The following is a 13,809-nucleotide window of genomic DNA, read 5'->3' as shown; positions in this document are numbered from 1 at the left end:
ATTTTTTACTTTTTAGATTCCTCTTGTTATGATGATGCAATAATTCTCAAAAAAATGACGAAAAATTAACAAATACGAAAAAAAAATTGAATAAGGACAAAAAAATAAGTCAGTTGGCTTATTTAGCTGAATAGGGTTACTTATTCCCCTCTTGCCTTAATATACCTCTGAACCAAAACACAGCTCATTCTTCCATTCTCTATTGATAAAGTGGCACTTGGGAAGAAATTTGGTTATAATATTCTACAAAATGTTGCCACCGAATTCAGCATTTTCATGATCAGCCACGAGGCATCATAACCCCTGATATTGTCTACATGTTCAACTTGTGGACAAATACTGAGATGCCTTATTTTTCTACATAATACTGAAAAATGCATATATAATCATGTCCAAAAGTCACAACATGATATAAATCTAAAAGTCATAACATGATAAATAATCATGTCCAAAAGTCAGAATATTATATAAACTCAGTTCCAAATTTACCATGTCATAACCTAATACATAGACATAATAAATCACTCAACTAGGTTACAATAAACCTAACTTAACAGCCCAAGTAGTTACAAAAAATAGTGCCCTGTCATTCCATTCATTTTTCTACACTTGGCTCATGCACTGATTCCTGACTAAGAATGTTGAAAAATAAACCTAAGCTAGTTTTTTCGTCTTTATTCAAAAAAAATTGAATTTCAATAATAATTTTTTACCTTTTAGATTCTTCTCGTCATGACGATGCAATAACCCCCAAAAAATTGACGAAAAACTAACAAATACGAAAAAAAATTAAATAAGGACAAAAAATAAGAAAGTTGGATTATTTAGCCGAACGGATCTGTTTTAACCAAAGTTGTCAATACCGTACTGGCCAGCGTACCATTTTCACTACTAGAATGGTACGTACTGATACCGGGCTGTATCCCGGTACCGTTCCGGATTTACCGCAATTAATATTTTTTATATATATTTAATATATATCTACCATTTTGCATAATTTTAAGTATAAGCATAAACAAAATGTTAAAAAAAAAGAAAAGAGAGAAGGTAATTTTGTACCGGCCGAAACACCGAAAAATGTCCGAAACAGACCGGTACTTCCGGTATTGGTCGGAATAGGCCGGTATTTCAATCGGAACGGATCTCTAGTGTTTGTGTTCCGTTTCAGTACCGGTACGGTACGTACCGGCCGGTACGGAATGGATTTCACAACTCTGGTTTTAACCCCAAAAAAAGGGGCCATATGATTTTGCTATTTAAAGGACTAACGGCGGACTAACGGAAGTTAGCAATTGGACCGAATTGAAACAAAATAGAAAATACAGAGTGTAAATCGTGCTAATTATAACTATAGGGATCAAATTGACACAAACACATAACTGCAAGGACTATTACAGTTTTTTCCCCATTTAATTAAAACAGCGTAACACCCGCAGAGCCCTTGTATCCGTTGGAACGCTGCGGAAGTGGGATCCACGCGACCTTTCTCCGCGTGAGTTCCTTGCGAAGTATCCACGTGGCTAGATCCCGTTGGTCGCACCAAAAGCTAATTTGACTGGCTTGCCGCAAGAATCGGCGTACCGTATCTTTATTCCATCTCCAACTATGTGATGCGATCATGCGACCCTCGATTCTCTCACATCGCCCATTCAAATAAAATTCTCTCTCTCTCTCTCTCTCTCTCTCTCTCAAGGCTGACTCCACCCTTTTACTTCTCTCTCCACCACTCTCCTACGGCTTCGATCGTTTGCGACTTCTGAAGGTAAGACTAACGCAGTCACGCAGTCTTCATTGGAAATTAGGGTTTAGTTGCTGCCGATCTTTTCATCTACTATCGAATTCGTTTTGTTATCATGTTGTGCATGATTTGATTCCTCGTGTGATGGGAAAGGTTCCGTTTAACGAAGGCAAGTTGGTCTAGTTGGCGTGGTTTGTGTTTTCTGTTAATTTATTTAGTTCTTTTCCTCGGAACTGAGTATCGATATAGGATGCCCGCAGCCTTTCTTGTTATAAGAGAATTCCTTGATGTTGATTAGGGTGAGGAACATGTGATGTACTGATACATGTGCTTTTAAGTGATTCTTGATTTACCCTCTTTTTTTTAGTTGATTGGAGATGTAAATAAAAAAGTCTAAAAATTATATATTGATATACCTAGAGAGAGAATAAAGATTTGTAATCTTTTGCCCTTAGTTGTATTTTGGAAGGATAATAGTCTTAAGTCTTACTCAGCTTAAGAAAATAGTAGATTTTTTACTTTGAAGATAGAAGAGTTCTTTGTGTTTGATGTTCCAAACCGAAAATTAACACTGGCTCCACTCCCTGTCCCTCGGCAGAAAATATTTGGGGAAATGGAAAAAAGAAAAAGGAGGAACTGGAAAAGGAAAGGAAAAAAAAAAAAAAAAAGACTTAGCAGACAACTAGACATATGAGAAAATGGGTCATGGATTTTCAGGTATTACTTGAAAAGATGGATTGAAGTAGTAAAACTAATGTTTTCCGATCTTTCTGGTAGGTCCGGCCCAGAGTGTCTTGGGAATCCTCTGAAGCACAAATCTCATTGGTTGCTTTTGGAGTTAATCTTGGTCTTGGGTGTTGGTTCAATGCCGTCAGCTATCTCACCTGAGTGGCAAGAGAAGGCTAGTGGATTCTTTTCATCTTCAGGTAATCTATGGGTAATATTCAAATTTTCTTTTCTTTTTTACCCTTGTTTTCATTTTCGGTACTGTATTTGTTAAGTTTTTCAATTCAGGTGTGAAGCTTAAAGAAGCTGGTCAATCTGCGGGGACATTTGTTGGTGAGGTTGCAAAGGATGCGAAAGGGAATGTTGCCGATGTGGCAGGAAAAGTTGGGTCAATTGTCAAAAGTCGATGGGCTATTCTTCAGCAGCCATCTACGAAGCATGCCATGCAGGAGCGTCTTATTTCTGCAGCTGCTACCACTGGCATGATATTCAGGAAGAGTTATTCAGGAACCAAAGATAAGGTTGTAGTTGGAAAGTCAAAAGTTGAAGAGGTAATTCGGGATACGTTAGTTATCTTTTGGTACTTGTTAAACAAAGAGGCGATCAACTGAAGCTGAATTAAACGGATGCTGCTATAACCCCAAATTCAGTGACAATGAGAATATGTATAAATTAATCTCTTTCATATTAAAGTAGTATTTTGACACGGATTTCTAAACTAAAATGCACAAATTTACTTTATGTTTGTTTATAATTCTAATAAAAACCTAGGCTTGTTGTTTGAGATGATGTCTGACATATTTGAGTTTGAATTTTGGTTCAGGTAGCAAAGAAAACTGCACAGAAAAGTAAGGTTCTTTTAACAGATATTGAGCGATGGCAGAAGGTATGTGATTCCTATTTCTTTTCCCCTTTTTGAATGTGGTTGCAGGTTTAAGAATTCTTATATTTTGCCTTTCTGATTCTGCAGGGTGTTGCAAGCACCGATGGTAAATTTCTTACAACTTGTTCAAATGATAGTTATAACTTATACTGTATCAATTATTGTTGAGGCTTCTATATGCACCTCTATGTTCCAGTTCTATTCTAATCTTATCTTGGCATGGAGAATAAAAAAAAGTACTCAAGAAATGGATGTTCAAAGTGCTTGACAGTTAATTGCATTTGCTACCCATTATTACCATCCTTCAAAAGTTTTGGTCACTCGGTTTTTATTTCGTGTCAGAAGAAGACTCACATAGATTTTTTATTATTGGAGTATAGACTGAAGAAGTAGAAAAGAACGCCAAAATATTGCCACCACTCTTACATAATGAAAATCTAGTTGTTCCTTATCATCTGATTTCTATATTTCTTTGTACCCTATATGTTTACTAATCAGTTGGCATTTTAGCATAGTTAGATAATTGTCTCAAGTTCTCAACTTTTCTAAGATTGGCATGGAAAGAGGGAACCTTGGATTTGGATATGTAGTGAGTAGAGCAGGAAATGACTGCTTTGGCAAGAGATGTTTTGGCAAACAATTGAGGACAGTCAGAATTTACATGTTATTCTACTTTACTGCCTGTGCTTTGCAGGTGCCAGCAACTAACCTTTGTTTTTGGTAGGTTGATATTTTGTATAAGCAAAAAGACTAAAAACACCAAAAGTTCAATACAGAATGAAAAGGATCTTTAAGGGGCAAAGTAACAAGACCTAATCACCAAAGAGGTTATAAGTCCGGATGTTACTTTGAAGGGTTCCGCCAACCCCCCTCCCCCCCGTTCTTGTAGACTTTGGTAGCAAATTAGTTGTTCAGTGATGAAAGTCATGCTGGCATTCTGGCATCTTCCCTGCTAACCTGAAAGATTGTAACTTTTCTGCTAATTTTCTTTTATGCCCATACTCAAGGAAGCCTGTGATGCCTCATTTCTCGAAACATTCATTTTTTTTTGCATGCATGCATGCTTTTCCCTTGTCCTCTCCTTGAATAACAACCATTGAACTATAAGTTTCAAGAACCTCAAAGATGTTGGGGCAACTCAAAATGCTGACACTTCTTCCGTAGCGTCTAGTCTTGCCAAGTATTTTATGGACTACACACTGTGATGTGTATTTGTGTCAGTCCAACTTAATTAGTAGTTGTAACATTTTGCTTTTGCCCTCAGTATTTGGAGTTCCAATTGAGGTTACTGTGCAGCGACAACAGTCCAGCAGACCTATTCCCCATATTTTGGTCACATGTGCAGATTATCTCATATTATCAGGTACTTGGTTTAGACTGTATGCAAATATAGTTTACTCCATCTTACTGTATGTTTAGTTGCTTGTAGTCCCTTTCATGGTTTTTGCTCATCTAGGGCTAAACTCGCCTGAGTTGTTTAAGTCTGATGGAGACAAGAAGGTTATCCAGCAGTTGGTTTCATCATACAACCAAGGTAAACATTCTAATGTCATTTTTTTGGGGGGGGTAAATTAACAATTTTATAGAACATTCTAATGTCATATTTTGTTTCACTTAGTTTTGTTTGATCTTGTTTATCAACTGGTGTTCTTTATATTTTGCAGATTCAAATGCATCACTGCCGGAGGGGATAAACGCAGTTGATGTTGCAGCTCTTGCCAAGTGTTACCTTGCAAGTCTTCCTGAACCATTGGCCACATTTGAGCTATCTAAGGAAATCAGAGGTGCCCGCTCAAGTATACGTGTGATGAGAAATATATTGAAGAAGCTTCCTACTGTTAACTACATGACTCTAGAATTAATAACTGCACTACTGCTCCGTGTTAGCCAGAAGTCACTTCTTAACAAGGCAGGCTGCATCTCTATCCCTCTGTGTTTGTGTTTGTGTGTATGTGTGTCTGAATGTGCGTGAATGGTCATGTGCTTCGCGGGTTGTTCTGTCCATAGCGTATTGGTTGTTTTAATTTGTATTTTATTTTATTACTTGTGGTGGGGTGGGGGCTGTGACCCGATAAGGCACCTTGTGAGGATCTGTGACTTGGATCATGCGGAACGTACTTCGAGAAAAGGATTACCCAGAGAGATAGGTTGACGTGGTAAGAAATGACATGATTGATTGAGACTTGAATTGAGGACAAGATCCACGTAATTGGGTTAAAAGGCTTGTTGAGTTGTGGTGACTGAGCTGATTGTTTTTTCCTTTCTTTTGTGGGAATGACGCAATGTGTAGGGGTTTGGGTGATTTGGCGTGGGTTGGATTCATTTACTTCTTGAATGTGGAAGTGAGCCTTTATGTGTGAGAAATATCATTCATCATGTTACACTGTGACCTTGAAGTGATATCAATTTTCCCATTATCTGAGTATGGAACCGCCACATTTAAATTATCATGAGGATGTATTGATCGGAGAAGTATAGGCCTAAACACCTCCACATTTGTCTGGCACAATGGCACTACCCAACGGATTAATTTGACAACCTCAATCCATGATCAAGCTTTCCTAGATTGGCTAGTCCATAGGTTTATTGCCTCTCTGGTTGGGTTTTGATTGTTATCATTTGGGGGAGGATGTTCCATGGTTAATTTCCTCTTTTAGGGCTATTCTATAGTAAAACCATCTGGGTTTTCAGCTTATCCCTTCACTAGTGGATTCTACTTCAGCTTAGTACTCTGGAGTGTAAGCTTTTCTTTTCTTTTTCTTTTTCTTTTTGGGGTTTAAGAACAAGCTATGGTCATTTGATCAGTCCATGTTATTTGAGAGTAGCTGCTCAACATTCGCATACAACATATCATTCTTAATAAGTTAAAACCCAATTAATGGGCTAAGTGTTTGTATCTGTTGCAGATGGATACCCGAAGCCTTGCCATGGAAATGGCCCCTATCATTATGTGGCAGAAGGGACAGAGACCAGAACATTTTAGACAGTTTTGGAATCAGCCATCTGAAATACTTTCCAAGAAGAAAATGGACCCTTCGCCCAACTTTAATGCTTGCGATATGCTTGATGGTTAGTAATCTGATTTCTGATCTATTTCATGTAACCGCAGAGTAAACAAATTCCGGCCATTTTCATGTATATCCTCCTGTGATAAAACTTGTCAGACTGTTGAAGTTTCATCTGCTCCGTGTTTTCTCCGTGTTAACCATTTTTGTGTGCAGAACTTGTTTTCCTTCACATTCTTTGATTTTGTCTGCTGTTCTGTGGAAATGCTGAGGAACATCTTGAACCAAGCATATTTTCATTCACTGTTTGTTGGGAATATACTGATTCTCAAATCTCTCTTCTTTTGCCTACAGAAGATAGCGAAAGTGTAGACGCGTCCTCACCCATTCCTTTGGATGATGGGTTGCCCATTGACTTCACCGCCATCGAAGCTGTTCAGTGCTTAATTGAACATCACAATGCGATTTTCACCGATGCCAACGAGACTGTCTGGAGATGACTTCAAATTTCCTACTTTCCCATACTGCATGGGGATTCATTAGAATTGGACTGTGTAACCAATAAGTTCACAGAATGGATTTCCAAATTTTCTCGTGCTGGTTTGCTAGTTGTTACCTAGTGTCATCATATGTACAGTTCTTCAACAATTTTGTGGGATCTCGTAGGTGTAGATTTTGGAGTTGTATTTTGTATAAGAATAATTGATCTTTTTCTTCCACCTTTTGCTGCGTGCGAATATTGATTAGATATTGGAATTTTGATTGTTTGGGATGGCCTAGAGAAGTTTCTGCACTAGAGCTCTGAACTGAAGTCTCTGAATTGTACTGTACTCTCCCTCTCTCTGAGCAAGAGTTTGACCATTGATCGCCCTCCTGCTGATCAGAACCGTCTGTAGCGTTGTTTGGTTAGTTCAGTTTGGATGCGGTTTGGGCAGTTTCAGCGGATTTGATCATGCAGTTTATTTTTTTATATACACCAACAAATTAAAAATAAAGCCCCAAAACTTCAAATCCAATCAAGTTCGCCACAACATCAAACAAGTCTAAACCAACATTATGTAGAATTAAGTTACATTCATCCACCCTAAAGTCTAAAGATAAATTATTAGACATCAATAACACTCGAACTCGATACTGGACTAGAAAATGAATTTGATTCAAATTCTAATGTTACAAAAAAATAGAGAAGATTATTAACATTTTCAACATAAAACATAAAAACATCCTAGAATACATGTTTATTATGTAGGAGTATTTTATTACTTGTGAAATGCCGTTCAAATTACTTAACACATCTATAACTTTCGGAAGAGAAATAGGAACATTGCAGATTGGGCAAAACCGAACCGGATCCATCAGAATTAGTATTTTTAGATCTGTATCCGTTGATAGCATGCCTCAGTTTGGTGCGGATTGGGCAGATTGGATGGTTCGGTTCGTCCGCTGGACAGCCCTATGACTACAAGTGGGGAGAGGAAAAGCATATTTTGAAGAGTAATAGCCAAGATAAAGTGAAATATTAGCTTGTTACGGAGTAGTATTTTCCACGGACAATTTTACAACAAAATAAAACTCCAGAAACTATTTAAAAAAATAAAAACAAAAAACCCTTACAATTCCTCAACCTCCAGTCGGATCGGGTTGCGAGTGCCTGTTTTTGTTTATTTATCCCGTGGTCAGTCGACCATTCGCAGCATCTGAGTGAACTTCTCGCCGTTCGACGACAATGGACGCCGCCGCCGACGAAGCTACCAGAAGCCGCCTTATCTACAGAATTTTCTTCCTCTTCACACTACTGCTGCCTATGGTAAATATCTTCCAGACACACCTCTCCATCACTATTTCCACTACTTTAGGGTTCTCTACTTTGTTTCAAATCTTTTACATGTATATACATACGACTTGTACAAACTTTGTTTAGATGATTCTGGGAACTATTCAGTTCAATTTGAAATTATTGGAATTCTTTCCGCTGTTGTTTTGGCATCTGGAAAACGAAATTAGTTGGAAATTTGCTACTGTGCCCAAACGCCTAGGCACACGCGATGCGTGTGCAAATCTGTCATATGCAAAAGATGGAAAGTGGAAAATTTTGAATCGAGATTAATCTATAGTGAAATTTGGGATGTGGAAATAGAAAAGAGAGGAGAAGAAATTTCGGGTGGCAGTTTCTTTTCCCTTTTGGAAGTTTCGTTAGGTAGTTAAAGGGGTTGTTTGGGAAAAAGAGTGTGTGTGAGGTTCACACCAAGAGGGGTGTTCCCTTTACGATAGTTTGTAATGAAATTTGGGAGGTGAAACGGTGAAAGTAGAAAATTGTGCGTGTGTGTGTACACTACACCCATATATCTTATGTGTGTTTTGTGCTGTTAATCAGGCATTGGGAAACAAGGTTGAGGATTCAGGGCAGTTCCCTTTAGTTGTGAGTACCTGGCCTTTCAAGGAGGCTGTTAGAGCTGCTTGGAGGGCTGTAGAAAGTGGGTTTTCTGCCGTTGATGCAGTTGTGGAAGGTTGCTCCACTTGTGAGGACTTAAGATGCGACGGTACAGGTGGGGGTCTGATGCCATATATGTGGTGTGCCGTTTGAAGTAGCTTTATTTGTCTGATTCTTGTTGTTATTGCGTCATGTTTGCTTCTGAAGTAGGTTTTCTTTCTATGACTATGGGAAAGTAGGTATATCTTTATTATTGTTGCTTAGATTTATGCATGTTTGTTCAAGATTAATTGATCCCAGAAAACCAGTTTACTGCCTACTTTTTATGTTTGAATATAAAGGATGTTTGACCCAATGAATTCTAGGAAAAGTAGGTCTTATTGTCATTGATCCCGGAGTAAACTCTTGCGACTTAATTTATAGTTATCATTGACGACACGAGAGACTTTAGGTGAAGGTATTGATTAACTAATACAAAAATGTATCTTAGAAAACTGTTATATATGTAGAAGAATAGTCAATATGTTATACTTGTCTTAACAAAATAATCTCAGCCCATTCCTCCCCCTCCCCTCCTCTCCCCCGCTTTGGGTGGGTGGGGAATCAATTGGGCCAATCATGTTCCCCACAACAATTGGGTAGTTCGTGTCCTTATTCAGGTGGTTTCCTTTTGATAACATGCCCTGTAAGGGTTTCAGATTGGGAGAAGTTGGATAACTGGTGGAAGTCTTGGACTTACATTGGTAGGCAATTTCACGTGGAAAGATGCTTTGGGTTATTTGTTTTCCAAGACTGGGAAATACCAATTGTTGGATTCTTCCCGGAATATTATGTTGATGCTTTTATTAGAAGTTAGAATGTGGGTAAAAGTTGAAACTATTCCAAGTTTAAGGGATATACATGATTTGGTGTTATATGTGGAGGATTAACGTTATCATTGTATACCGTAGAAATATAACCGACCGCCATGTACTCTATCTTTCAATTTCTAGTTTATTTGACCCAGTATGTTTTAGCAAATGGTTACTGCCAAACATTCTGATGATTTAGGTGTAATCATACAGTTGGACCTGGTGGAAGTCCAGATGAGAATGCGGAAACTACGATCGATGCTCTGGTCATGAACGGGGTAACAGCTGGTTAATCTTCATTATATTAGCAAAATCTTGCTCCTTGTAGATGATTGTTGCTTTAGAATTTTAATGACAATCTATCTTGGGTCTGCTAAGGAAATGCATAGGCTACAATGGAGGTTGGAGCGGTTGCTGCCATGAGGTATGTGAAAGATGGTATCAGAGCTGCAAGATTAGTAATGCTGCATACTGAACATACTATGCTAGTTGGAGATCAGGCCTCAGTCTTTGCCATTTCTATGGGTCTATCCGGACCCACAAATCTTAGCTCAACAGAATCGCTCGAAAAGTGGAATAAATGGAAAGAGAGTCGCTGCCTACCTAATTTTAGGAAAAATGTTCTGCCGGTCCATAATTGTGGTCCTTATCAGCCAAAAGAAACTGCAGACCTAAGTCGGAACAGGTGTTTGATGGCCAATTCGGTGGAAACCATCACAAGGAGGTCATCTCGTGTGGGTGTTGACAACCATGACACAATAGCCATGGCTGCTATCGATAATGTAAGTCAAAGTTCATGGGGAACTTTTTTGATGTACTTTATTTTGGTGAGTTTAGTAAGTTATTTAATCACAGCTACATTCCTTGTTAGATGGGACACATTGCCGTTGGTACATCTACTAATGGAGCCACATTTAAGATCCCCGGCAGGTACTTAGAATGGCACCCTTTTTTTAGCAAGAGTCTGTTTGAATAAAGAAATCTTGGTAGTTGGTACTGCTCAAGTGCTCAGATTTTAGTACATGTCCTCACAGTCCATGGTGTACTGTTTTTCAGTTGGGGATTGGATGTGCTTGTACAATGATTCATCTGGTTTTTACTATTTTTTATTTACAGTGTTTATATACTGAATAATATCATTTGCTGGACTCTAGGGTTGGCGACGGACCTATTGCAGGATCTTCTGCTTATGCTGACAATGAAGTTGGAGCGTGTGGTGCAACTGGCGATGGAGATATCATGATGCGCTTCCTTCCATGGTAAGTTTGCTAGAACTCATAGTTCTGAATGTTTAATATTTGCTTTAGTCTCCTAGTTTAAAAGAAATAAAAGTTTGTTAGGATTAATGCCGTACCAATGTTGGAGTTCTTCGTATTGCAACAGTAACGCTGGCTTGTTATGCGGATATCCAAAATTAGTGACCTTTTAAGATAGATTGGATGTAGAATTCCACTGCAGGTTGTTCTTTTCCTAGTTTGCCCTCAATTACGGCTTGCAAATATGCTACTACTATGCAAAGGTTTGGGCTCCAAGTCAGGCTGGGTATTACCAGCTCAAATTGTGTTCTTCATCTGACTTGTACTATGGACTTTATTTTCAGTTATCCTTTTCTTTGGGTGCTTCGGAAAGTCATTTTCAATTATCATGTCGTGGAGAGTAACACTAATACAGAAATATCTTTTTGGTGTATTGATTAACAGCTCAGAATCCTTCTGGTATCTGACTTATTATACGGATTTGCTCTCAGTTACCAAGTTGTGGAGAGTATGAGGCTGGGAATGGAGCCCAAGCTTGCTGCCGAAGATGCCATATCGCGAATTGCCAGAAAGTATCCTGATTTTGTTGGAGCTGTTTTTGCGGTAAACAAAAACGGCGTGCATGCAGGCGCTTGCCATGGGTGGACGTTTCAATACTCCGTGAGAAGCCCAGAAATGGCCGACGTTGAAGTGTTTACAGTGCTCCCCTGATATTATGACTGCCTGCAGTTTCAAATATCAATAATAGCATGAGGTCCCTTTATCAAATTTGTTTTTGATGTGGATATGTTTCATTATTGGAATAGGTAGTTTGGGGATCTCTCTTTTTACCTATCAAGTTCACTCCGGTGCTGAGCTTTGATTGTACTCTCTCTCTCTCTCTCTCTCTCTCTCTCTCTCTCTTAAACGATCAAGACTTTTGCAATACAGATATTCCTATGAACAAAGTGTGTTATTGTGAAGTCTTTGTTTCAATCTGCAAGCAGTGTTATTCCTATGAACAAACTATATGAATTGTTTTTCATCATTCTGCAAACAACAAAATCCATAAGTTCAATTGAATTTGATGATGGTCAACAATCTGCAAGCAGTGACGACTATGTGATTGACATCTCCCTTGAAACATGATGCTATTAGTGAAAGAATCGAAGAGTAATGGCTAAAGAAATTATTAACCACTCGAGATCAAACGATTTGTGTCACCTTCTCCTCTCTGGACTACGATCTATTCGTGGGACAAAAAGTTTAGTTGGGTGTTTGAATTTCACTCTTAATCGACTTCAGTAACTTCTTTCCCGGAAGATACTCCTGCATTGTGAAAATATATTAAACTATCCGGGAGAGTTATCGGGGAAGAACTCAACCCACAACAAGTCTCGGTGATTTTGAATAATAATGCAAGAATAACACTGCAATAAACCTATCCTTTTTTGCCAATCAAAAAAAAAATTTTCCTGTATCTTTTGGAAAGTTTATTTCACAATTTACAATTCACAATTACCACCCATGTATACGCGATGCTTCCGATAAGATGTTAACGTGACTTGTAACGTCAAGTACCCATGTCAGATGGAAAAAAAAAAAAAAACATTAGGAACCCATTATTATTTTATTTTTGGAAAGTTTATTTAACAATTCACGATTCTCATCTTTGACCATCAAGAGTCTTTTGGTTTTTTTGGAGCCAATGTTTTTAGGCGCCAAATTTCCCTCCCGAAGCCAAAGGCCATGTCACTACCACGTACTGTAATATCCAGGAAAGCAAAAAGCCAGGGAATATTAATGGTCAAGTCAGATAATTTTCATCTGCTTCTAGATAGAAGTTGACTGTGGAAATAATCATGAGTTTTTAGATACTACAGGTGTCTATTGAAATTTACTTAAAGTTGAGGGTCAAAGGTGGTATTTTCAAATTATCCCTTTTAGAGCATCTCTAACTCATGTCTCACTATTTCTCCATTTTGGAGACTCAAAAAAAAATACTCTATTCCAAAAAGTAATTTTGAAGAATCAACAACTCCAACCCAGTTCTCCATTTTTCACTTTCAAAACTCCTCCCAATTCTTCTTCCATTTATTGTTCAATATTATTTTGGGGAAAAAACTGAAATGGTCCTTGTAGTTAAGTGTTTGTGTCAACTTGGTCCCTGTAGTTGTAATTGGCTCGATTTACATTCTGTACTTTTCATTTTGTTCCAACTTGGTCCAATTACTAACCGCCGTTAGTTCACCATTAGTCCTTTTAACAGCAAAATCAAATGGCCTCCTTTTTGGGGTTAAAACAGTAATTCTCTCATTCCCCTATTACCCTAATATTAGGGGTGTACACAGGTCAGGTTTGCCCCCCGAACCCCGACCCAACATGTCGGGTAACAAATATTTTAGGCCCGCAAACCGAACCGAAAATGGGTAAGAACCATCCGCGAGCCCGATTCTTTACGTCGGGTCGGGCCCGACCCAAAAAACTGAATTAATCTTTATAAATGGGTCGGGTCGGGTAAGAAACACACCAACCCGGATCCCAAACCGAAATCTGATTTGTAACAGAAAATGAACCCGTACCTGTCCGAACCACATGTTTGACGCCGCCCGAGACCCTTCGGGTCGGGTCGGGTCGGGTCCGTGGGTGGACGGATTTTTTGCACAGGCCTACCCAATATATCTCTGAACCAAAACACAGCTAATTCTTCCATTCTCCATTGATAAGGAGGAACCTGAGAAGAAATTTGGTTATAATTTTTTGCAATAAGTAGTCCTCCAATTCAACATTTTCATGATCAACCATGAGGCAACATAACCACTGGTATTGTCTACATATTCAACTTTTGGACAAATACTAAGATGCCTTATTTTTCTGCATAGTACTGAAAATGCATATAAAACCTTGTCCAAAAGTGACAACATGATAAAGAACTATGTC

The 13,809-nt window shown here is 38.5% G+C and overlaps 2 protein-coding genes across 9 annotated transcripts; both read left to right on the top strand.

Annotated features, from left to right (window-relative positions):
* The first annotated feature begins 1,582 nt into the window (after nucleotides 1–1,582).
* LOC131319097 (uncharacterized Rho GTPase-activating protein At5g61530) lies at nucleotides 1,583–7,131 on the top strand. Of its 3 annotated transcripts, none has more exons than XM_058349217.1 (10): nucleotides 1,583–1,762; nucleotides 2,516–2,664; nucleotides 2,753–3,015; nucleotides 3,288–3,350; nucleotides 3,435–3,453; nucleotides 4,612–4,710; nucleotides 4,804–4,881; nucleotides 5,012–5,256; nucleotides 6,254–6,416; nucleotides 6,710–7,131. In XM_058349217.1, the coding sequence occupies exons 2-10, from the start codon at nucleotides 2,604–2,606 to the stop codon at nucleotides 6,850–6,852; spliced, it is 1,134 nt and encodes a 377-aa protein (XP_058205200.1). In that variant the 5' UTR covers nucleotides 1,583–1,762; nucleotides 2,516–2,603; the 3' UTR covers nucleotides 6,853–7,131. The 3 variants fall into 3 exon arrangements, with proteins under 3 accessions (XP_058205200.1, XP_058205199.1, XP_058205201.1); XM_058349216.1 differs by having other exon boundaries at nucleotides 6,707–7,131; XM_058349218.1 differs by lacking the exon at nucleotides 1,583–1,762 and having other exon boundaries at nucleotides 2,522–2,664; nucleotides 2,740–3,015; nucleotides 6,707–7,131.
* Nucleotides 7,132–7,959: 828 nt separating this feature from the next.
* LOC131319452 (probable isoaspartyl peptidase/L-asparaginase 3) lies at nucleotides 7,960–11,852 on the top strand. 6 transcript variants are annotated; one of them, XM_058349686.1, is made up of 7 exons: nucleotides 7,960–8,159; nucleotides 8,727–8,898; nucleotides 9,848–9,912; nucleotides 10,024–10,416; nucleotides 10,506–10,564; nucleotides 10,789–10,893; nucleotides 11,382–11,852. In XM_058349686.1, the coding sequence occupies exons 1-7, from the start codon at nucleotides 8,079–8,081 to the stop codon at nucleotides 11,599–11,601; spliced, it is 1,095 nt and encodes a 364-aa protein (XP_058205669.1). In that variant the 5' UTR covers nucleotides 7,960–8,078; the 3' UTR covers nucleotides 11,602–11,852. The 6 variants fall into 6 exon arrangements, with proteins under 6 accessions (XP_058205669.1, XP_058205674.1, XP_058205671.1 ...); XM_058349691.1 differs by lacking the exon at nucleotides 8,727–8,898 and having other exon boundaries at nucleotides 8,022–8,159; nucleotides 10,013–10,416; XM_058349688.1 differs by lacking the exon at nucleotides 8,727–8,898 and having other exon boundaries at nucleotides 8,023–8,159.
* The last annotated feature ends 1,957 nt before the right edge of the window (nucleotides 11,853–13,809 follow it).

Source organism: Rhododendron vialii, chromosome 3a (genome assembly GCF_030253575.1).
Source record: "Rhododendron vialii isolate Sample 1 chromosome 3a, ASM3025357v1".
Classification (NCBI taxonomy): domain Eukaryota; kingdom Viridiplantae; phylum Streptophyta; class Magnoliopsida; order Ericales; family Ericaceae; genus Rhododendron; species Rhododendron vialii.
This window is presented reverse-complemented; position numbering and strand designations above follow the sequence as displayed.